Here is a 21,758-nt window from a genome sequence, read left to right on the forward strand (position 1 = left end):
TGCAATTTAACTTTTATAATCATCATTAAAATAGCTCAAGTCTGATTAGCGTATATTCTTTAAAATCATTTATCATAGCATTTCAAGTGATGTGCAATTTAACTTTTATGATCATCGTTAACATAGCTCAAGCCTGGTCAACATATATTCTTTGAAACCATTTATCATACATTCAACATCGTCATCATCACATACAACAAGACTTGAATATGTGGATAGATATTTCAAATTTGATTTCTATATTTATTTTATTAATTTTAAGTTCCTATAAATTTTGCATTTTTTTACTTTTAGTCCCTTTTAAATTTCCATTTTAATTCTTGTAACTTCACACTGTAGGGATCAAGATTGAGAAAACAAACTTTAGAAAGATTAAAAATGGAAAAAAAAAAAAACTCATCTCCATCCAGACCAGATTCTTAGGTGTAAAAGATAACCTACATTTGATAAATATATTATTTTCTACATTATTTTTTTATTATATTGGTAAAAAGGCTTATGTTTTGCATCATGGTACAATTTTCTTTATTAACTGCGGAAGGTCCATTTGTAATAAACATGCACGAGTACGTACATCTCTTCCTGTTATGCTTAGGAAGAGTTCGAGAAGTGTATCAAAGGGATGCTGAATTTTTAAGGAAAAAAAATTACACACTATAAATTTTTTTACATAACAACTATTATATACGATGAATTTATTAATTTTTAAAATAATTATCTTAAAATAATTTAAATAATAATTTATAATTAAATGATAATATAAAATTATATTTTACTCTATCAGTATATTTAATAAATAATAAGTTTAAAAATATTCATTATTAATTTAATAGATAAAATTAGAAATATGATCTACCACTATTTTTTTTAAACAAATATCAACTTAAAAATCTATTTTCCTTATTCCCTGCTTGCCCCCCTTATTCTTTTGAGAAATTTATTCAAATTAATTCTTATTGTTACCATTTTTTTTCATTTTTCTATCAACTTGGTTTTCTAATCAATGCTTGTCTATGATGCATGGATATTCATAAAAAGTTTATTATATGATATCTTGTCCACATAAATGAGGTTGGAATTAAGATCCTCAATCCCAATCACAAACTACTTGACTACAGGATGCATTTTCATGTGCTAGATACGAGCAAATACATCTATCTCTTTTTTTCTTAAAAAAATATATTTTTCTGTAGAATACATTTTTATTTATGGAAAAAAATAATAGCAATAAATTGATGCGACTTAATTATTTTCACTTTTAACTTGCTATTTCACGAAACAAACTACTACCTCCACCCATTTAAAATTTATGTTCTCTTTTTAAGTTTCTTTTTTCATTTTCTTGCTTGATGTACCCTGGGTAATTTTGTTGAGAACTAGGATGTTATGAAAAATAAATTCATCACAGGGAAGAGTGAAAAATGAGAATATTAAGCTGCAATAACAAAAGTGCAACCTATTAAGCTCTTAAGTAATATTGCCTTCACAATTTTCATATTCAAAATCCCAGAGTGTGATTACTAAGTGCATTGCTTACTTTGCAACAGTATTGTTCCAGAGAAGTCACTAAGAAGACACTGGAATCGGCGGGTCAGATATGGCGGTTATTCACGAACCTTATATTGGATGATCACATTATGGCAGGGCACGGCCGCTCATATGGCAGGTTAACTTTGCTGAAAAATAACATCAAGGCATAACTTGATCGTCCAACCAGACATTCGTAACCAATTCACTGATCTGCTATTTATTGGAAGGGGAAAATTTTCCAAGGTTTAAGATTTCCAGATCAATTGATCTTATGAATACTGACTGACCTTTAGAGGCTTGTATTGTATCACATTTGAGTTTGGCAATCAGCAATATTTATGTGCAACACCAAACTGAGCAACAAAAATTTGTTCATGGAGCCATGGCGGTGGCGCTATCTTTCAATTACACGCCTACTGTTTTTAAATTCACCACCAGAATCTTTCTCATCCATTCTATATTTATTTAACCGTCCCGTTCCATTTTCCCTGTCTTTAAATCTCTGCCAATTTCGGTCATTTCCTCGAGATCCTCTACCATTCCCATAAGATTGCCGGGATGATCCTTTGCGCTTGTTTCCACGGGACCCTCTACCATCACTATATGATCGTTGAGACAGTCCATCAAAATCTTCAAATCTCGGACGATAACGGTCATTTCCTCGAGACCCCCTACCATTCCCGTAAGACTGCCGGGATGATCCATTACCGTTGTTTCCTCGGGACCCTCTACCATCACCATATGATTGCCGAGACGGTCCATCAAAATCTTCAAAACTCTTCCGATTATGGTCATTTTCCCGAGACCCCCTACTGTTCCTATAAGACTGCTGGGATGATCCATCAAAATCATCACTGAACATATTTGTTTGGCGACCGCCAATAGATCCTGACTTTCTGTCTTTGGTGAAGTTCCTTCTTCCAGAATCGTGTCTATTCCCCTTATTTTGTCTGGATAGATCACGTTTGTTCCCTTTATTTTTCCTGAATGAATATTCTTCATTTAAGTCATCATCCTCATCAGAGTATAAACCAGCACCAATCTCTTCCTCAGATTCAGAACCAAAGCTTAATTTCTTGGAAGGACCTCTGCCTTTTCTTTTTCTGTCAGCAGCAGAAACATGCCCAGATTTGAAATTGGAGACAACGGACAGTTGTTCATCTGTACCAAATTTAAGTTCATCATCATCGGATCCAGAGAAAGATGTATTCTTGCGAATTGATCGGGATTGTGCACTTCTTCCAGAAGCTGTTTTGCGTCGTGCATGCATCTTATCATCAGTGGCTTCAATATCTTCAGATTCAGAAAAGTTTTCACCTTCTGAGAAATTATATTTAGATTCTTCCATTCTACTACTATTTTGAGCAGTTTCTAGCTCATAACTATCTATATCATCCTCATCCTCAAAATCATCAAACCCTGTTCTAGGTCTATAAAGACCAGGATTAGCATATTCTCCATCAGGGGACCCTTGCACTTTGTTTTTTTCAAAATCATCTTCCCATCCCGTATGATTTGCATGTTGAGCATGATTATCTGAATTCTCATCTATAGCATGAGTATCTGCATACTCAAAAGCAGCTACATCTGCACCATCTGATTCATTGTCATCAAAGTCAAAATTCCAGGCATTGGAAACCTCTTGTCGGCTGCCCATCTTATCCAACTTAGGTTTGGAACTCTGTATTCTATCTTGCATTTTATTCTCAAGAAATTCATCAGGTGGGCGTTTACACTCACAATGGAAGCATACCATATTCCTCCTGTAATTCAAGAAGTTGCACCTGCCAGATAAGAAATAAACAATTCAAGCCAAAAACATTTTAGCAATAAAAGCTTCAGGGGCCACATAACCCTTGCGAACTTCGGTGAACATAATTCTGCATGCTATTAGTCTTAATTATATCAATACATGCTTCACACTGATGTCCTAAACTTCAGAGATGATTATTATAGTTGCCCTGTGTGTGTGTGTGTGTGTGTGATGTGTGTGTGAGAGAGAGAGAGAGGAAGAGGAGGGAGAAGTGCAGGAACAGTGCAAAGTAATCGAAAAAATGAAGGACTTTAACTTTAAACTTACTCGGGGCACTCCCATTCTCCTGGCAACAACTGTCTTTTAGGACGCTTGGCATCACACTGTAAACAAACAGTATTCTTTGCAAAATTCATGAATTCACACCTAAGAAGTGTGCAGCAGCATGTTCAGTCAAAAGCAGGAAAAATCAAATACTATATGCTGATGTCATCCAATAACAGCTTATTCATAAACAATTGATTTCCTAATCTAATCCATATATAATTTACCAAAAGAAGGGAAAAAAATCAATTAGTGACAGCTATCAGGGGTAAGCCCAAAAATCAAATTCACTAGGTTCAAAAGGAGCACTGAGCATAATAAGTTGGTTAAAATAATAAGGTTTTCAAATGGAAATTCACTTGAAACTGACAGTGGCCAGGTGATAAAACTGTGATTATTATAGCAAGTAAATCAGAGAGATTCAAGGACATACTTCGGACATAGCCAGTCCCCTTTTTTCATCTCGACATCATCCCGTCCAACACGTCTCTTTGGAGGAGGAGGAGGTTGTTTCACTTTTGGTGGTGGTTTTTTAATCACCGGAGGAGGAAGATTTGGATCAATGGGAACTGAACTCAGCTTGACAACCTCATGAAGTAATTTACGAACCACTGTTTTCACAGACTTCTGCTTTAGAAGTGACTTATTGATGACTGATCCATCAACAGGATCAAAACCAAAAGTCAGCAGGAGCCTCATGACATCAAGAGTCTGTGCCTCATCCTCTTTGTTTGTTAGCAGATACCCCCTTTCACAAGTGTTTCTCAAGCTGCAGGAACTACAGACCTGATATCAATGAATTTTTCATCAAAAATATACAAAATATGTATTCAAATATTGAGTAACACAAGCTATAGATTAAAGAATGGGATCAACTAAGAGAGATCAGAGATGTTAGGGGGATCTAAGAAAGAAAAGGTGACATCCGTGACTAAGAAAGGGATAAAAAGGATGCGAGCAGAGCAAAAGTGATCTGAGTTTCCTTTCCACCAACCACAAAAATAGACACACAGATACTAATTCACATTAGTAGTGTAGGTTGAATGGCCTCCCATCTCCAACATCACATCCCTTCACATACACATGTACCCATGAAAATGGATAATAAGATAAAAACTCAGACAAACTTTGAGCACTCACAAATCACAATTCACGCAACCATTAAAAACAACAAAGAAATTAACGGTTTATATTTGACACCGAACAAAACGGGCTACACTTACATCTCCTTCATCAAGGTGAACATGCTTCCTTAAAAGTTTTGCAGAGAAAACCACCTTTCTGTCCACAGTAGGGCATCCATAACCAACCAAAACTTGAATATCCTTCCTTGACAAGGACCTGAAATCAATCATCTTGGGCTTCATCAATTGTAACGCATAACATCCAGACCCATAGACATATTCCTCAACAAAACAAAGCCATAGCAGCTACAATATCATCATGCAAAAATAGTCTAATAGCGTAAAGAGTTTTATAACTAACATGATTTCTGATTGGTTGACTTGATCTTTTAAACTTCAGTTTAAAAATCTTTAAAACTTACGATTGGTTGACTTGGCGAATTCAATTAACATAGCTGCACAAACCTCAATATATCAAAACGGTCTCTCCCGAAATAGAGACACGCCATGTGAACGCTCTTGAAATCCTTGGTGAAATCGAATCCTTCGGCAACCTCGGGCGAATTGAACCCTAAGTCGTGGACCATTTTATCCTCGTCCCTCCTTTTGTGGTCGAAGTAATTCTGGTGCACCAGCATCTCCATCAATTGGATCCACTCCGGCCACGGATGCACCAACTCCACCGCCTTGTTCGGCGGCGGCTCCGGAGGGCTTTCGTCGTCTGCGGAGACGGATAGTGCCGGCTCCGGTGGGGCATCGTTCTGAGAGGGCGAAGGGGGAGCGTTCTTGGATTCACGCCAGGCTCGAATGCGCTGAAGCGTTTCGTGCTTCTGAGAGCGCTCTTTTTCGATGGCGTCGATTTGGTCGAAGACGAAGCTGAGACGGGCGGAGAGGGAAGAGGGTTTAGGGTTAGGGTCTGGAGGGGCGGTGGAGAAGGGTTTGGTGAGAAGGTGAAAGAGTGGGAAAGAGGGTTTAGGGTTTAGGGAAGAATAGAGATGGAGGCGTCTGGTTAGTAGAAGAGAGAAAGGACCGTAACCATAACCCATTTTACTTACTTAGAGCGCAATAGTGTGAACTGCGAAGTGAAGGATTCTGCAAATGCAAACTTTAGATTAGTTTAAACCTCCCACACTCTAGCAGAAGCAGAAAGCTTAAACCCTACTACATCAACAGGCATTGCGCCAACGCCAAGCCTCAACTCTCACGTCAGGGTAATGTGAGATTACTAACTCCACTGCAAATGCCAACTTTAAACCTCCCTCTGACACACTCTTGAAACTAAAGCTTAAACCCTACTACATACATTGCGCCAACGCCAAACCTCAACTCTCACGATAGATTATTTTTAAAACTAACATCATATTGTTTCTCACAGTTCGTTTTGTTTCTTAGGGTCTATTTAGTGTTGTGATATTCACTTATAATTTTTTAAAGAGTGTATCAAAATCAAGTGATATTTAATTAAGATTTTTAATAACTTCAAAAATACTTTTGATATTTAAAAATACAAATCTTTTTTTTCTCTCATTACTCATAATTTTTACTTATCAACATCCAGCATAAGAATCCCCGGGTATTGAGATACACATTAATCGATTTTAAAACTTGCAGGAACGAAAAAGTTTAACTAGCTTCCATGGTCAATAGAATCTTTTTATTGCTGGACCACAGTAAAACCCTATGCATATGTTTATTTGTTTCATTCCCTTGTTGGTAATCAGTCTGTAGCACATTCCTTAAGTATAATATATATTACTTTTGTCTTCTGTGTGTACATGTGTATTCCTCTTTTCAAGTAGTTTTTTCTTTTCTTTTCTGATGTGCGTGTGTTCAGTGGAAGTAGATGCAATTTGTTTTCTTGTTCTATAACTGCATGTCACTAACAAATGGATCATGGTGGTCTACCTAATCAGCATTTAATCAAAACAATGAAGAGTGAGAAGTCAATATATGAAAGGATATCTGCTATAAACTTTTCTTAAATGGTTGGACCTCCAGGCATAGAGCAATATAAAAGCTTCAGTTTCCTTTGTAAGAGTTGTATACCGTCATCCCATAGAATGCTAAGTTACATGTATTGATGGAATATCTTTGTAATTACTCTGCAAATATTTTCTAGGCTACGGTATCTTAAGATGAGTTGTCTCCTTGATATACTTTCCTATATTAGTTTATTTTGTTTCCTTGATTAGCCCTGCAATTTATGAAAATATTCTTGGTTTACAAGGATATCTTTGTATATATACACACACGGCTTTGTCCAAATTCAATAACAGATAATCATTCCAAAAAACTCTAACATGCCACAAAAAAATATTAGAAAAGGATGACTGACTGTTAATACATAACCTAGCATGAGAGAGGCTGTATGGTTTAACAAGGCATCCCATGAGACTGCATCACAGATTCACCAAAATTCCTTTGGGGAAACACCGACCCAAATCCAATTCAATGCATACAGCAAAAATAGAGACAAATGCAAATAAGGAAATAAAAACGAGGAAATTGGGTTAAAGAGGGTAAAGTTAAAACCTGGCATTTCATCAGAGCTATCCTCATTAGAGGTTGCTGGCAAGGTCAAGTACCTTCGAGATTCTTATCAGCCATGGGGTTCTTGCTTGTGGTTATTTCAGTTAATTTCATAGTCTCGTGCAACAAAGTTTCCCCCAGCTTTTGACTATCCACTTTTTCACTTAGCAATACTTGCACATCACTTGCAGCATTTTTCTCCACAGAATTCTCACAAAACGTCATCTGATCATGTTGCACAAAAGATCTGCTTCCATGAGAACTTTGATCCATGAAACTATATTTGCCAGACACTTTATCATCAATGAAGGAGCTCTGCACACTACTTGAAGCAGAAGTATCAGTTTGTGGAGTCCTCTCAGGAGCTGTTCTCATCCGAGGGTCTAAAAAGGGATTTTGGGTACAGGCATCAGAAGCTACAGGTTTTGTAAAAGTTGTGCGAACCTTAAGGTTTTCTCCCCTGCAAGCCACAGATTGGTCTATGGAATCCATTAAATATAATTTTTAAGGCTTGTGGAGGTATGGTCCCCTATGCATTAAAGCAAACTCTCCATTTGTACAGTTCCTCAACACTGTACTTGCTTCCAAACCTTCCATTTCATGTTGACCAAAACATTCATCTTTTGGCCGACTAGTAACTTGTAAAAGACTGTCACTGCCAGCTGGAAGGGGCAGTTTCCCATGCACTATATTAGCATGATTGCTAACTTCAGATTCATAATTCTTCTGGTGTTCCTTTTCTTCTTCATCAGCTAGCATTGTTTTTAAATCCAGCTTGTTCAACTCGATAGGATCGCTTTCGCCTCATCAAGTCCCGCAAAGAGCAGTTAACCATAAAAAGAGAATCAACTTCTAAAACATTGGAGTACTCGTACGGAGGAAGGGGATGCAAGAGGGAGAGGGAGGCGAAATTTTTTAAAAGAGGGACTAGGGGAAAGAGTGAGAGTTTTAGAAATTAAAAAAATGTGTGAAATTAGCAAAGCCCAACTTACGTATCTAAGGGCAATTGCTTCCTGCAATAGAACACTCAAATGAACAAAAATATCCTTTCTTTCTAAAAATTGACTACTTTCAGATTGTACATTCTAGAATTGTGCATACATAATTCCATAATGGACAATAAAAAAGCATTCTTTTTTTTTTGTGTGTGTCTATTATAGATTCTCCAATTTGAAATTATAACCAGATCTAGAAAAAAAAAAACCTTGGAATTTACTTCTTCGACGCATAGCAATGATTCATGGAGGGAAATTATGGTTTTGGAGGTTTTCAGACAGAGGAAAAGGGAGCAATTATGGTACGATGGAGCAAAAGGGAGGAAACGGTGGTAGCATAGAGGGGAACCTTGGGATATTTGAAAATAAGGAGGTGCAGGTAGCAAAACAATAGGGTGGAAGAAGCAACTGTTGTATCAATCTAGATGGTATTGATGTGGGTGGCCGAAATGATAAAATACCACTGAAAAATTAATTAATTAATTAATTAATCAATTAAATTATTAATTTTAATTCTTTTTTAGTTTTTTTCTTTTATAATAACCAATGTACAATTTTTTGTCCTTCATTTTTCACTCGAGTTTAGTCCAATTTCTCGTATTATTTGTAATCAAGTACTTCTGATTGTACCTAAAAAAAATAATTCTGATTGTTTTACATAAAATCTTCATAAATTCGAAAATTTGAGGGTTTGTGGCATATCTGAGATAGAAAATAATTTAAAAGGTTTCAAAGTTAGAAATTTTGATGATTCAATTAGGGTTTAAAAAAGGTAAACATTTGAAATTTTCAAATTTTAGAAGAAATATATCATTTTGAATTAGTAAGATTTGAGTAGAAGAGCCTAGAGATAAAAATGATACATTAGTCATAATAAATAGATCAAAGGTGTAATTAAAGATTAAATATTATATATATATATATATATATATATATATATATATATATAAGAAAATTTTAAAATTTAGGGGGGAAGGAGGGGAAATGCCCCCCTTCAAAATATATGTAGCTCCTGTTTCCTATCCCACCTAAGTTCCTCTAAAAATTCAGAAAGAACATCACTTTTACCATCAACTTGCATGATTCTCTTTAACGAATCAGTTGCCCTTTTTCAGCCCTTTTCTGACGACATTCTAGTTACTCAGCGTCTAGCATATTATATGGATACAGTGTTGCTACTTTCTTTTTGCGTTTAGTATAAGATATGGATCCAGCTCAATAAAGCTATTACATGAATTAATAACCTTTCCCTAAAGTTTATACTTTATACTATGATCACTCATTATATCGTTCAGATGATTTATGTCCATTACCTGTCAAAGCATCAAAAAACAAGATCAAACTCATAAATCATTATACGGGTGGAGATCAGATCCCTGCACTTTAAAAACAAACTGGAGAGGATCATGATCCAAGGGCCATTTCAGTTTTATTTCAATTATTTTCCATATTATTAACCAATACCAAAAGCATAAAAAAACACAAGAAAGATGGCATCACGCATTAAACATAGTACACTCAACGACCAATAGAGAATGCCCCCTTTTCAAAACCAATTGACAGTAGTTCAACTGGTACTAACTGATTCACACCAGTTCATACACTTAACCAGGATAAATAAGTTTCCCAGACCTAAGCTGGCCTGATTATCCAGTCAGGTTCAGTTTTAGAAACACTGGTTTTAACCAAGAAATTTCAATATCTCAATAAAGGAAAAGGAAAATCCTTTAAAAAGTATATGGAAGAGTTTATTAGACTGTAACCTTTAGTTTTTCTACAAGGAGAGTTTGAATTAATATAACAAATATAGCACAATCATCTATCTAAATTACTAAAATATCTCAAGTACATTGGTTAAAAATTCTTCTTACCAAACACTTTAAAAAAATAATTCCAAAATCCAAACACAAAAAGTAGCTCCAAACTAGAGCATACAAGAGCAATCAGCTCAAAAATGTCAAGGTTTTTTTTTTTCCCTTACAAGTATCTTCTCATGCATAGTTGCTCCTTAGTGTATCATCTCACACCCTTCAGCAATTTTGAAAATGTAAAACAGCAAAAATAAATAACATACAACATGTGGGCTTTAGCTGGCGAGAACTACATATGGTACGAGCTTCAGCTTCTTGACTAATACAATGTGTGAGCAATATGAAGTAGAGATACTATCTGCAAGCGTGAATGTTGGCCAGTAAAATCCAGTGATCACTTTCACCAACCATGATGTCCATGACCAAGTCCATATGCATCCATATAATTAGCTCCATGGATGTGTGCATCACCATAGTGATCATGTCCGTGACCATGATCATGACTGTGATGGTGATGGTGATCATGACCACTGCTTTTTGCTTCATCAAGCATCTTCTGTATGTGCTCTGGGATGGACTCTTGCTCAACTTTCCTAACAGACTTTGGTAATGACAAGACAAATTGAGAAATTTTTTCAGCTATCTCAACTGCTGCATCCTCCTGAGATCACAACAATTGGATTAGTTTCAACAACAAATGAATAACATTGACATCAGATGTTAAGTTACATGAATAAACAGTGAGTGAACAGAATATGAAAATAATCAGGAGGTGGAGGCAAGATTTCTCGGCTTTCATTTATTGCATCTTCAAGCAAAGCCAAAAACAAAGTTCATTAGCTCAACAATATATTTCTCCCCATCCCTCAGATATCCTACTCGAACATTCTCTTCCCAAAGGAACCAGAGCATCATTCCTCCTTGAAATGAGAATGAATTATGAATCTATTGAGGAGAAAGAATTGCTAGATCTGGCCATATTCAATTCCACAAGATAAGAAACAGTTATATTCAAGATAAAAATTTGAGGGAGAAAAGGTTATGTTGTCATTATGAATTTGATGTTACGATTAGTTATCTACCATAGGAGGAACTTGAAAAATGAAGGTCTTCCCAATAATTACTTCATTAGTAAAGAATGTCTGTTGGTATAAGAGGGTTTTTTTTTTTTTTTTGGTAGAGTATGTATAAGAGGTTTGCATTGGCAGACTAGTTTAAGTTGAAGCATATGGTTCACGCTTCACACAAGATTAGGAAAGACCCACAAAAACAAATAATTTATGCATAGGGTAACACAAAATACACTAAATTGTTTATTAACTAATCATGGTAGTTGACTCTCTATGTTCATCACTCTTTCTCTGCCTTCACTAACAAACCTTATCAAAGGGGGACTACTTTACAACTGAGTTTGACTGACTAGGGACCATAACCTCATGCTTTGCACCAGATCAGAAAAACCCACATAAACTGAAACCAAGGTGTATAGACACATTGAAAAGTTAGCATCTATATTCGATGGCAGCTTGGATACTTGAAAAAATTCAATCAAAGTACAGCAAGCAAGAGTTTTCAAGAAAGTTTAGATCAACATAACATACCATAGTCACAACTCACAACATCACAAAATCTAATACTACCAAAATTAGTTAGCCTCCGATAGCAGTAAGAAACCAGCTCATTCAGCAAGGCTAAATTATTAGTCTAATGTAAAGTGTAAAACACCCAATTTGAATTTCATTCCACCATCCATTTCAATCTGATCAAACAATCTCTCCATGACAACAAAAATACAAAAAAGCAAGCAATAACAAATCTTGATCTCACCTGAGCCCACCGGCCTCCAGTATGTGTAACAAAACTAGCCTGTGGAAGTGCATCCGCAACCCGGTGACCCTCCTGGCTCCATTCCTCGGACCACCCAGCAGACCACATCACCTGCATTGGCATCCCTTTCAACCCCTCACCCCACTCTTCCAAGCCAAAGCTAGAATTCACCCTCTTCCCAACATTCACAACCGCCCTCCTCCCATCTCTTCCCTTCAACAAGGCCCTCGACGCCTCTGAATCGGCGACACCAACCCTCTTGGAACAGCACAAAGCCACCACCTTAGCAAAAACAAAAGAAACCCCCAACACCACCTCCCTCACCACAGGCACCTCCAGAGCCCAAACGGGAAAAGCCCCCTTAGTAGACGACGCCGTATCGATAAGCGTCACGCTCCTCACCAACTCAGGCCTCTCAGAAACAAAATTAGCACTCAACCCCAATGCGGAATCGTGCAGAACCAAGTGAACAGGTGCAAGCCCCATGGAATCAATAACTTCCCCCAACACCTTCCCCATCTCTTGTGGACCCAAATCAATAGGCTTTCTTGTTTTTCTCTTCGACATACGAGCTTGAATTTCCTCGTACGGAATTTGACCCGTTTCCACCATCTGATCAAACGCCCAGAAAAGACCCCTCTCTTGAATCTCGCTGTAAACGTACCAAAACCTCCCAAAAACCCCGTTTACGCCCTCGACGGAAGCCTCGACGGACTTGTCGGAGAAGCCGTGTCCGGGGAGGTCGAGGGAGGTGACGTGGAGTCCGTTGGCGGCGAGGGATTGGGCAAGGTGGCGGTAGGAGTATGAGCTGAGACCCTGGCCGTGGAGAATGATTATGTTTTCGGACGATGTGGGACCCTCTTGGAGGGTGAAGACTTGGATGGGGGCTTCGTTGGAATGTGTTTGGACCTTGATGGTGCGGCCGTTGGAGTAGTGGTGGCGGAGGGGGGGAGGGAGGGTGAGGAACCAGGTCTTGGGGTCTTGGGGGGAGAGGCTGGAGGTCAAGACAAAGAAGAGAGTGAGGAGGGAGACGGAGAGGGTGAAGTAGAACCAGAAGGAGAAGGGGTTGTTGTTGCTGTTGGGGGGTGGAGAAGAAGGGGTTTTGAGTTTGGGTTTGCGGGGTTTTGGGATCTGTGAGTGTGAGTCTGCTTCTGCTTCTGGTTCTTCTGTGATGATAGCCATGCCAACTAGTCACTGCTCCCAGCTTCGCTGTGGCTCAAAGACTAAAAACCAGCTTTTTTACGCTGTGACAGCATCATTGCGTGAGTAATGGGGCGGTAGTGTTAGTCTGTGTTATGGTTCTTTTTTTTATTTATAATTTTTTCTATTCTTTTAAAAAGAAAAAAATGAAAATTAATATATTAACATAAGCAATACTCATTATATGAAAAAGTAGGAAGTAATAAAATGTTAAATATATTTTATATTTTCAATAAATTAAATATACTTATTTTGTTTGAGTATTATTCTTTACAAAATAATTAGAATATGTGTAAGATTATTTTTTTTATAAAAAAAACTTATGATTCTCTCTAGATTTTTTCTATAAGGAGGAATTTCATTTCTCTGATTTTTTTGTTTTTATCTTTGGTGTTTGTAAATTCAAGTGGCTAAAATGTTAGTATTAACAACTATTAACAAGCTAAAAAAAATATAAGAAAATTTATATACATGATCATTTTTTGAGGATTTAGTGTGTGTTTGTTCTATAGGTGAATTTGTTGTCACAATAAATGTAATGTGATTTCATTGTAAAAATATGTTTTTTTTTTGTTACTTATGAGAACATAAGTTGAATCACCGTAATAACAATTCAAACACGCTCTTAATCGTATATAAGTATATTACTTTTGAGAGAAAAAATACTGAAGATGTTAATTTAGATTTTTGCAACATGAAATCATATCAAATATTTTGATTCAAGTAGTAACAAGTTTCATTTTTCTTAAGTAATGAGTCAAATTCATGTTTTTTAAATAAAAGAAAACATGTACTAAAATTCCTAATTGATTCGCCAAACTTGTTCCTAGGTCAAAATTTCAAGTGTTTTTGAAAACCAAAAATCTTAAGAAAAACACAAGGTAAATCCTTAAATAAATCTACTAAAATTACATGCATATTAATTATTATTTTTAACTCTTTTTCACAAAATTAGTTTATTAAATATTTTTGTTACATTATTAATTTTTGAATGAAATTATAATCTCAAATGTTTAATTTATTACAAAAATATTTATAGGAAATTTAAAAAATTCTTCATACATATTTTTATAAAGGATTAAAACAATGACAACAAAAAATTTTAAATTTTTTTTAACAAATTCAATGATAAATTAATTTTTAAAAATAAAATTTTTGTTGATAAATAATAGATTAAATTAATTTTTTATTCCTTTAATTTATTTTTTAAAATTAAATTTAATTCTTTAATTTTTTAAATTAATTTAATTTGATTATTCAATCTAAATTGTAAGAATCACATTTTATGATAGTTCAAAATAGTCACAAAATATACATTTTTCAAAAAAAGAATCAATTTAAAAAAAATAAAGAATTGAATTAAAAAAATAAAAATCAAATTGAATTAATTTTAAAAGTTAAAAATTCAAATTAAAAAAAACTAAAAAATCAAATTAAACCCAAATAATAAATTAAAAGAAAAAAAAAACTAATTTAACCCAAATATTAGTAAAGATTGAAAGTTTGAGATGGGAGCAGATGGCATAGGCACGCACGGATGAGCACATATAAAAACGAAGGAGAAGGTTATCGCGTGAGTGAGATTCGAAAAGCAATTGCCAACTACAATGCAGCGTGGCCTCCTTGCTTCCTCTCTTCCACTCTCAACCCGCTCTCTCTTCCTTCCTCTCCCTCTATGCCTCTCAAGCCCAAACCCATTCTTCTACAAACTCAATTCCCATAGTAAGCCTTTCTTCACCATTCGCAATTGCAGCAGCTCCTTCAAAGTGAAACCCTCTTCCCAAATCAAAAAAATCCGCGCCGAAGCCGAGCTTGACCCCAAGCTCACCGCGCTCCGAAACCTCTTCTCCAAACCCGGAGTAAACATTGACGCTTACGTCATCCCTTCCCAAGACGCTCACCAGGTTTAGTTTTCTTCAACATCTCTATCAATCTAAGTGTTTATAGTTTATACATACTAATTTGAATTTGAATTTGGTGTTAGAGCGAGTTCATTGCCGAGTGTTACTCTAGGAGAGCCTACATATCGGGTTTTACTGGCAGTGCTGGAACTGCTGTGGTTACTAAGGACAAAGCTGCTCTCTGGACAGATGGCAGATATTTTCTCCAGGTTTGCTTTGATCTTCATCCAGCACGAATCGTATCGTATCTATTTCATGATTTATTTTCTACTATCGCTGGTTGTAGGCGGAGAAGCAGCTGAGCTCTAATTGGATTCTGATGCGGGCGGGAAATCCAGGAGTCCCTACCGCTAGCGAATGGCTCAACGATGTTTTGGCTCCAGGTGGCAGAGTTGGTATTGATCCCGTGAGTTTTCATCGCCCATTTATTATTGCGTGTTTAGAAACATATAGTAGAGTCACATACTAGGTGAAAACTCTAACTACCGTATTAGCTTCTAGTTAAACATGAAAAATCACGTCAGCTGCGTGCAACCAAACACGCCATTAATTTATGTTGCAAGCTGATTCCCTAACTTCCTATTTTTTGATTCCTTGGCCAGTCAGGGCACTAGTTAGGATGACCCAAAGATAAATGATTGCAATAGACTCTCCAATACACTCTTTTGAATCCACTCTTTTCAATTGATTGAAATTTATGGGAAATCACAAGATTTTGTGGGTCCCCCCATCTTAATTAATGAACCTACCTTATAATCTGGTAGTTTCCAATAAATTTTAACCAATAATAAAGAATTCCCTGAAATATTATTTTCTATTTTTATTACAAGAGAAGTGTTAGCAACTCATTCTTTTGAACACACTTTCTACTGTTAACTAAATTTATTGGAAATAACAATTTTGTTGGGTCTCACTTTTCATTTAATGTCTCTCTCTCTTGATTTTTTAGTTTTCAACAAATTACAAATTGTTCTTTTTTTGAGTCTGCCTACCTTTTTTGGTCTCTGTGCCTGATACAATGTTCTCTTCCATATTGTTAAGGAGGCAGTTTCTTTTTACTTCGGATGCTGCAGAGGAACTTAAGGGGGTTATCTCTAAGAACAACCATGAGCTCGTATATTTGTACAATTCAAATCTTGTGGATGAAATATGGAAAGAATCTAGGCCAAAACCTCCAAATAATCCAGTAAGAGTGCACAACTTAAAGTACGCTGGTTTGGACGTGGCATCAAAATTATCATCTTTGAGGTCAGAACTTGTCAATGCTGGCTCATCTGCAATTGTCATCTCCATGCTTGATGAAATTGCATGGTTGTTGAACTTGGTAATCTATCTTTAGTTCTTTACACCTTTTCTTTGATATACTGATGGTTTTGTATATACTATCACATGTCCGTGTAAGTTGTAAACCTTCTTTCAAAATCTTATTTAAGTTGCTTGGGTCTAACATAAGTAAATTATTGGTTCCTTTTTCCCACTGTTCTTTGCTAATGTTTCTTTCAGTGTGTGAGTAACTTTTGGCTTTTTCTTTTGAAGAGAGGCAGTGATATTCCACATTCACCGGTTGTGTATGCATACTTGATTGTGGAGGTTAGTGGAGCAAAATTATTTATAGATGATTCCAAAGTTACCGAAGAGGTGAGTGATCACTTGAAGAAAGCAGATACAGAGATCAGGCCGTACAATTCAGTTATATCTGAAATCGAAAGGTAATAATGGAAATCCATTTTTTTATGCCACTCCCATTTTTTGCCTAGTTTTACTAGAAATGTCTAATAATATTATAGTAGACAGGCCAAGGTGACTTTCTAAAGTAGTAGCTTACATTCTGCCATTGTTTATGCTTACTTTGTAAAAGCAGCATGGTTTTGGGAAACTGAGCTTGATTTTCTTTTTCAGGTTGGCAGCACGAGGTGCTTCCCTTTGGTTGGATACTTCATCAGTTAATGCTGCTATTGTGAATGCCTACAGAGCTGCCTGTGACAGATATTATCAGAACTGTGAAAATAAACACAAAACCAGGACAAATGGTTTTGATGGATCCTCAGACGTACCCTTTTCTGTTCACAAAGTCTCTCCTGTTTCTCAAGCGAAGGCCATAAAAAATGAATCAGAGTTAGAAGGAATGCGAAATTGTCATTTAAGGTTACCATATTTTACCTTTGTGATGATTATTGTTGATGGTTTTTGTATGTTTTGATTTTTGTATTTTAATGATCTTTTTCAAATTGGAGTTCTACAGTCTACATATATGGAGACAATAGAATGTCCTAGACAGGCTATGTACTGTTTCAGTTATTAAAAAAATGGTCTGTAGTTTTGAAAAAGAGTTTCAGTAGTTCTACATATATTTAACAGTAGAATGTTAAATATGTATAAGAGTCACACAGAAGCTTGCTTTCAGCACATTTATATATACATTGTGCTATCTTATTGTTTCCAGGGATGCAGCTGCACTTGCTCAGTTCTGGGATTGGCTAGAGACAGAAATTACTAAGGATAGGATATTAACAGAAGTAGAAGTTTCAGATAAACTTCTTGAGTTTCGCTCAAAACAAGCTGGTTTCCTAGATACTAGCTTTGACACAATAAGTGGTACTGTGGTAGACTGACAATTTATTTTAATATTTTCCATTGAATTATGGTTAAATAAACATGGAAAGATACTGCCATAATTTTTCCACAGAATTGTTTTAACTGCCAATTATTTTAGGGAAAATTACCAAAAACACTTCCTGATTCCTACTATAAATATGGAGTATGAAGGATCACCCTTTAGTATTCCTATGTAACAGAATATGGTAATTCTATGAAAATATGTTGCTATTATTCCTCCATCACTCCATGGTACTTATGTTTACCATTAGTTCCATTTAGTATTTTTATTTCTCTTCTTAGGCTTCAATTCAATTCCTCTTTGTTTTTGGCTATAATTTGTTCATTTCATTGGTTCAGGTTCTGGTCCAAATGGCGCTATCATACACTACAAACCAGAACCAGAGAGTTGTAGTTCTGTGGATGCCAATAAACTGTTCTTATTGGATAGTGGTGCTCAATATGTTGATGGCACAACTGACATAACACGCACAGTTCATTTTGGCAAGCCTACAGCAAGAGAGAAGGAATGCTTTACCCGAGTTTTGCAGGTACCTTGCTTTTATACTTTTTTCCTGGGTCGATTTCTGCATTTGATTCATGGGAGTGTCCTTCACAATTCTTCAATCTAGGTTAATATGTCAATTATACAAATTCATGTGTTTATTTTCAAGTATATGTATAATGGCTGTGTTATTAATGTTTAACATCCCAGTCCTGCTAATTTGACCTTCTTAAATAATTGTTTGTCTAAACCCATATATTTAATTGCAGGGCCATATAGCTCTTGATCAGTCAGTCTTTCCAGAAAATACCCCTGGTTTTGTGCTGGATGCGTTTGCCCGATCCTTTCTTTGGAAAGTTGGACTTGACTACAGGCATGGTATATTCCTACTTCAAATGGAGGGCTGTTATATATTTTCTTAAAACCAAATGGATTTATTGATTGATTGAACAATTGTGCTTAATTGCTATCTGTTCAGGGACTGGACACGGTGTAGGAGCTGCATTAAATGTTCATGAAGGCCCGCAAAGTATTAGTCATCGTTATGGAAATTTGACCCCTCTAGTGAAGGGCATGATTGTTAGCAACGAGCCTGGCTATTATGAAGACCATGCCTTCGGTATTCGGATTGAGGTGATATTCTCTTCAGCTATCTTATGCTCTGAAATGATAACTTTAGCTCCTAGTGTTGCTGTATGGATTGGATCATCATTCAATTAATTTTATTAGGTGTTGTTAATACTCGTATTAATTTTATCTCCTTTACAAAGCTCATCCTTTACACCTAATGTAAGTTGAAATATGTGAGAGTAATTCAAGAAGTATTCTGAATTTGTAATGAGAGAGGCTGCCTTTTGAGATCTTTTGAAGCTTGATTGCTATTTTCCAGATTTCCTTACTGGTTAATAAGTTGCAGTTTCAATTTCATGGATGGATTGCAAAACCTTCCATCAATCATGAGTGTCTTAAGAGGCTTGCTGTGGATTACTTGATTCATGATTTTTCTATATTTAAATATTCTTGCCATCTCTTATTAATGAACAGAAATGCCAGGGTACCATCCTACACTATGCCATTTCCCCTTTTTCTCTCTGCTTAACTGTTAAAATAACATTTTCTCAGTCTTATCTTCTGGCTTGCATGATGATGACACTCTTTTAGCTTGCAGAATCTCCTGTATGTAAGAAATGCTGAGACACCAAATCGTTTTGGGGGTATCGAATACCTAGGATTTGAAAAACTTACATATGTACCCATTCAGGTATGTTGTTGCCTGTTGGTCGTTCTTACCATTTGTTGCTGAAGTTGATAGTTTTCTTTTCTTTCTTTTTTTAGTTGATATTGATGAAAGATAAAACACCTGTTGTAGACTTGTAGTTCAACATCAGGAGATTGAGGATTTTTTAATTGCAAGAGACAGTTAAATAGCTTATTCTCCCATAAATTTGGATCTAATTATATTTCTCTACTGATGTAGTAGTGGCAAGTCCTTTCTTTTAAGAGTTGATATGCGACCGACAGAGGTCCTTGAGGCCTATTTGATAGTGGACAATCCAGTGTTTTTAGTCAATCAATTATGAAACTTTATAGAATATTAATCCTATTCCTATAAAACTCAAGCATTAAGCATAGGTAAAATACTAGTCAGATTTTTTCTTTTTTTCTTTCTGGATCAGCACTAATCAGAAATTATAAATAATCTATTTTCTCCATACCTGCATTGCTGAAAGTATCCTTGGGAAATTTATCATTAATTAGAATTGGTTGTTCATTCCGTTCTGAATGCTTGTTTATATTTTAAATCAGTGTTGTTAAATAGCAGCTATAGTGCTATTGCATTGCGGAATTTCTTGGATCCGCAATTGCGACTCCGTCTTCTATTGCAGTCATGGTTGCGACATACATTTGGCATCCTCTTGTCATCTCCAACAACTCTCCATCCAATTGAACCGAGTTAATATTATGTTTATTTTTATTTGCATACAACTTAATTTTTTACGTGCGTGCGGGCGCGCACACACACGTACATATATATATCAACTGCTATGCGACTTTCGCTATTTGCCCGCAATGCTATCTGCTTATGTTTTAGCAGATTATTGGCTATCTTCCATTTTCCATGATCTGCAATTGGTGACACTTTTAAATTTTAAATATATTTTTCGAGGACTTGAAATGATGCTTTCGTTTTTCATTAGGTCTATCTCATTTTCACCTGAACTTTAAAGCATTCTATTCTGAGCCAAGTACCCTTTTGAGCACTTGCTTACTAACCTGGGAATATCTTGCAGATTAAATTGGTTGATTTGTCTCTGCTATCGGCTGCAGAGATTGATTGGCTGAACAACTATCACTCACTAGTCTGGGAAAAGGTATTTTGCTTTGGCTCTTTTAGGTACATTGGATTTTCCTTCTGGTGTGTTCAATGGCTTTCTTTTTCTTCTTGTTTTGTTCTTCTTTGGATTCTCCTCAGTTCCTTTTTCCCTGTCTATTATGCAAATGCATGCTCTCTGCAAGGCCATATGTACCATGGCTTTGCTTTTGTAATTGCCGTTCTGATCCTTAGTCTTGGGTTTCTTTAAATATACATTTTGATGCCACTGCAACTCAGCAATTTAAGAATGCTAAAAAGTCATGGAGCATCCTTGTGTTTATGTCTATCTTATCAGATCACCCTCTCTCTTTGGCATGTCCACGGAATGGAACCACCCCTTCCCCCTTCTATAAGAATCTAAAGTCCTGCATTGTGCAATCTATTTTGTAGTCTTGTATAGTTGATTGTCTTGTAACTACTATGATACCTCACAGGTTTCACCGTTGATGGATGGCTCTGCTCGCCAATGGCTTTGGAACAACACTCGGCCTATCATCCATGAGAAAATTTAATATTTTTCATGTTAATGTGCTATGGTACTCGAGGTTCACATTTTGGCGTGCTGCCTCCTCGTCTATTTTGTCTATACTCTAGCTTATCTCCATAATTTATATAGGAGACGCTGTGAAATGTGAATAAAATAGTGAGTTGGGATTACATGAATTTGATCATAGGATCTTTGGCTGGGCAAATGAACATTTAGCCATTAGCACCCTTTTAAGTATGCTTACTTGTGATATTCAATATAATTTTTTTAACTGTTGTCAAAGTTTACACTCTCAACTGTGAATCATAGAAGTTATATAAAAAATAATGATAAAGCCTCCAATTTCTTGCTTTCCATGGTATCAATTATATATGATATATATAATAGAAATAAAATGAAGACTCTCCAGACACCAGCACACTCGCGCACACTGAATTGATGCTTATTTATTATGGACCCTAATGATGTCAAAGAAACTTTTGACGTTCAAACTCAATTACTGCTCTGCCAAAAACATGTGCGGGAATCTATACCAAAAATATTGTAATGTGGTTTCTCTTGGTGGCATGCACCGGCCCGGCATTTGGGCCTTTTCAATATAAAAATTTGTTACTATGATACTATCATTAGATTTGTAACTTAACTTTTGGTGTCACGTACCTTATGGTTATCAGATTATGATTCTTTTCGGACTAAAGTTAAACTTTATGTTTACGGACCCTATTACCAACGAAAAAATTATGACCCAACTTGTATCAAAATTGCTACTCTAAAAAATCATACATTTTAGACCTGAGTTTTTA

General features: G+C 36.0%; 3 protein-coding genes across 4 annotated transcripts; 1 reads left to right on the forward strand and 2 right to left on the reverse strand.

Moving 5' to 3' along the window:
• Positions 1 to 1,459: 1,459 nt before the first annotated feature.
• On the reverse strand, positions 1,460 to 6,108 carry LOC100807006 (uncharacterized). Its single transcript, XM_003553675.5, has 5 exons — positions 5,197 to 6,108; positions 4,831 to 4,948; positions 4,041 to 4,393; positions 3,611 to 3,709; positions 1,460 to 3,314 (listed from the first exon to the last, which is right to left on the reverse strand). Exons 1-5 carry the CDS (start codon positions 5,775 to 5,777, stop codon positions 1,925 to 1,927), a joined length of 2,541 nt encoding a protein of 846 aa, XP_003553723.1. The 5' UTR covers positions 5,778 to 6,108; the 3' UTR covers positions 1,460 to 1,924.
• Positions 6,109 to 10,105: 3,997 nt separating this feature from the next.
• Positions 10,106 to 13,174, reverse strand: LOC100779023 (protein AUXIN RESPONSE 4). The gene is made up of 2 exons (XM_003554610.4): positions 11,894 to 13,174; positions 10,106 to 10,727 (listed from the first exon to the last, which is right to left on the reverse strand). Exons 1-2 carry the CDS (start codon positions 13,073 to 13,075, stop codon positions 10,467 to 10,469), a joined length of 1,443 nt encoding a protein of 480 aa, XP_003554658.1. The 5' UTR covers positions 13,076 to 13,174; the 3' UTR covers positions 10,106 to 10,466.
• A 1,429-nt stretch (positions 13,175 to 14,603) lies between these two features.
• LOC100779551 (aminopeptidase P2) lies at positions 14,604 to 21,237 on the forward strand. 2 transcript variants are annotated; one of them, XM_003554611.4, is made up of 13 exons: positions 14,604 to 14,997; positions 15,078 to 15,203; positions 15,281 to 15,400; positions 16,043 to 16,318; positions 16,531 to 16,703; positions 16,894 to 17,139; positions 17,438 to 17,589; positions 17,950 to 18,140; positions 18,364 to 18,472; positions 18,573 to 18,727; positions 19,263 to 19,355; positions 20,386 to 20,466; positions 20,903 to 21,237. In XM_003554611.4, the coding sequence occupies exons 1-13, from the start codon at positions 14,701 to 14,703 to the stop codon at positions 20,978 to 20,980; spliced, it is 2,097 nt and encodes a 698-aa protein (XP_003554659.1). In that variant the 5' UTR covers positions 14,604 to 14,700; the 3' UTR covers positions 20,981 to 21,237. The 2 variants fall into 2 exon arrangements, 1 of the variants encoding a protein (XP_003554659.1); XR_420057.4 differs by lacking the exon at positions 20,903 to 21,237 and having other exon boundaries at positions 19,256 to 19,355.
• The last annotated feature ends 521 nt before the right edge of the window (positions 21,238 to 21,758 follow it).

Source organism: Glycine max, chromosome 19 (genome assembly GCF_000004515.6).
Source record: "Glycine max cultivar Williams 82 chromosome 19, Glycine_max_v4.0, whole genome shotgun sequence".
In the NCBI taxonomy this organism is placed as follows: Eukaryota; Viridiplantae; Streptophyta; class Magnoliopsida; order Fabales; family Fabaceae; genus Glycine; species Glycine max.

Coding starts and splice junctions, on each gene's coding strand:
- LOC100779551 (XM_003554611.4), top strand. CDS start 14,701: ATGCAGCGTGGCCTCCTTGCTTCCTCTCTTCCACTCTCAACCCGCTCT. Junction 15,204..15,280: donor ATGGCAGATATTTTCTCCAG/GTTTGCTTTGAT, acceptor CGCTGGTTGTAG/GCGGAGAAGCAGCTGAGCTC. Junction 17,140..17,437: donor ATGCGAAATTGTCATTTAAG/GTTACCATATTT, acceptor TATTGTTTCCAG/GGATGCAGCTGCACTTGCTC.
- LOC100807006 (XM_003553675.5), bottom strand. CDS start 5,777: ATGGGTTATGGTTACGGTCCTTTCTCTCTTCTACTAACCAGACGCCTC. Junction 4,949..5,196: donor GACCGTTTTGATATATTGAG/GTTTGTGCAGCT, acceptor GATTGATTTCAG/GTCCTTGTCAAGGAAGGATA. Junction 4,394..4,830: donor TTCACCTTGATGAAGGAGAT/GTAAGTGTAGCC, acceptor CATTGATATCAG/GTCTGTAGTTCCTGCAGCTT.
- LOC100779023 (XM_003554610.4), bottom strand. CDS start 13,075: ATGGCTATCATCACAGAAGAACCAGAAGCAGAAGCAGACTCACACTCA. Junction 10,728..11,893: donor CTGGAGGCCGGTGGGCTCAG/GTGAGATCAAGA, acceptor TTGTGATCTCAG/GAGGATGCAGCAGTTGAGAT.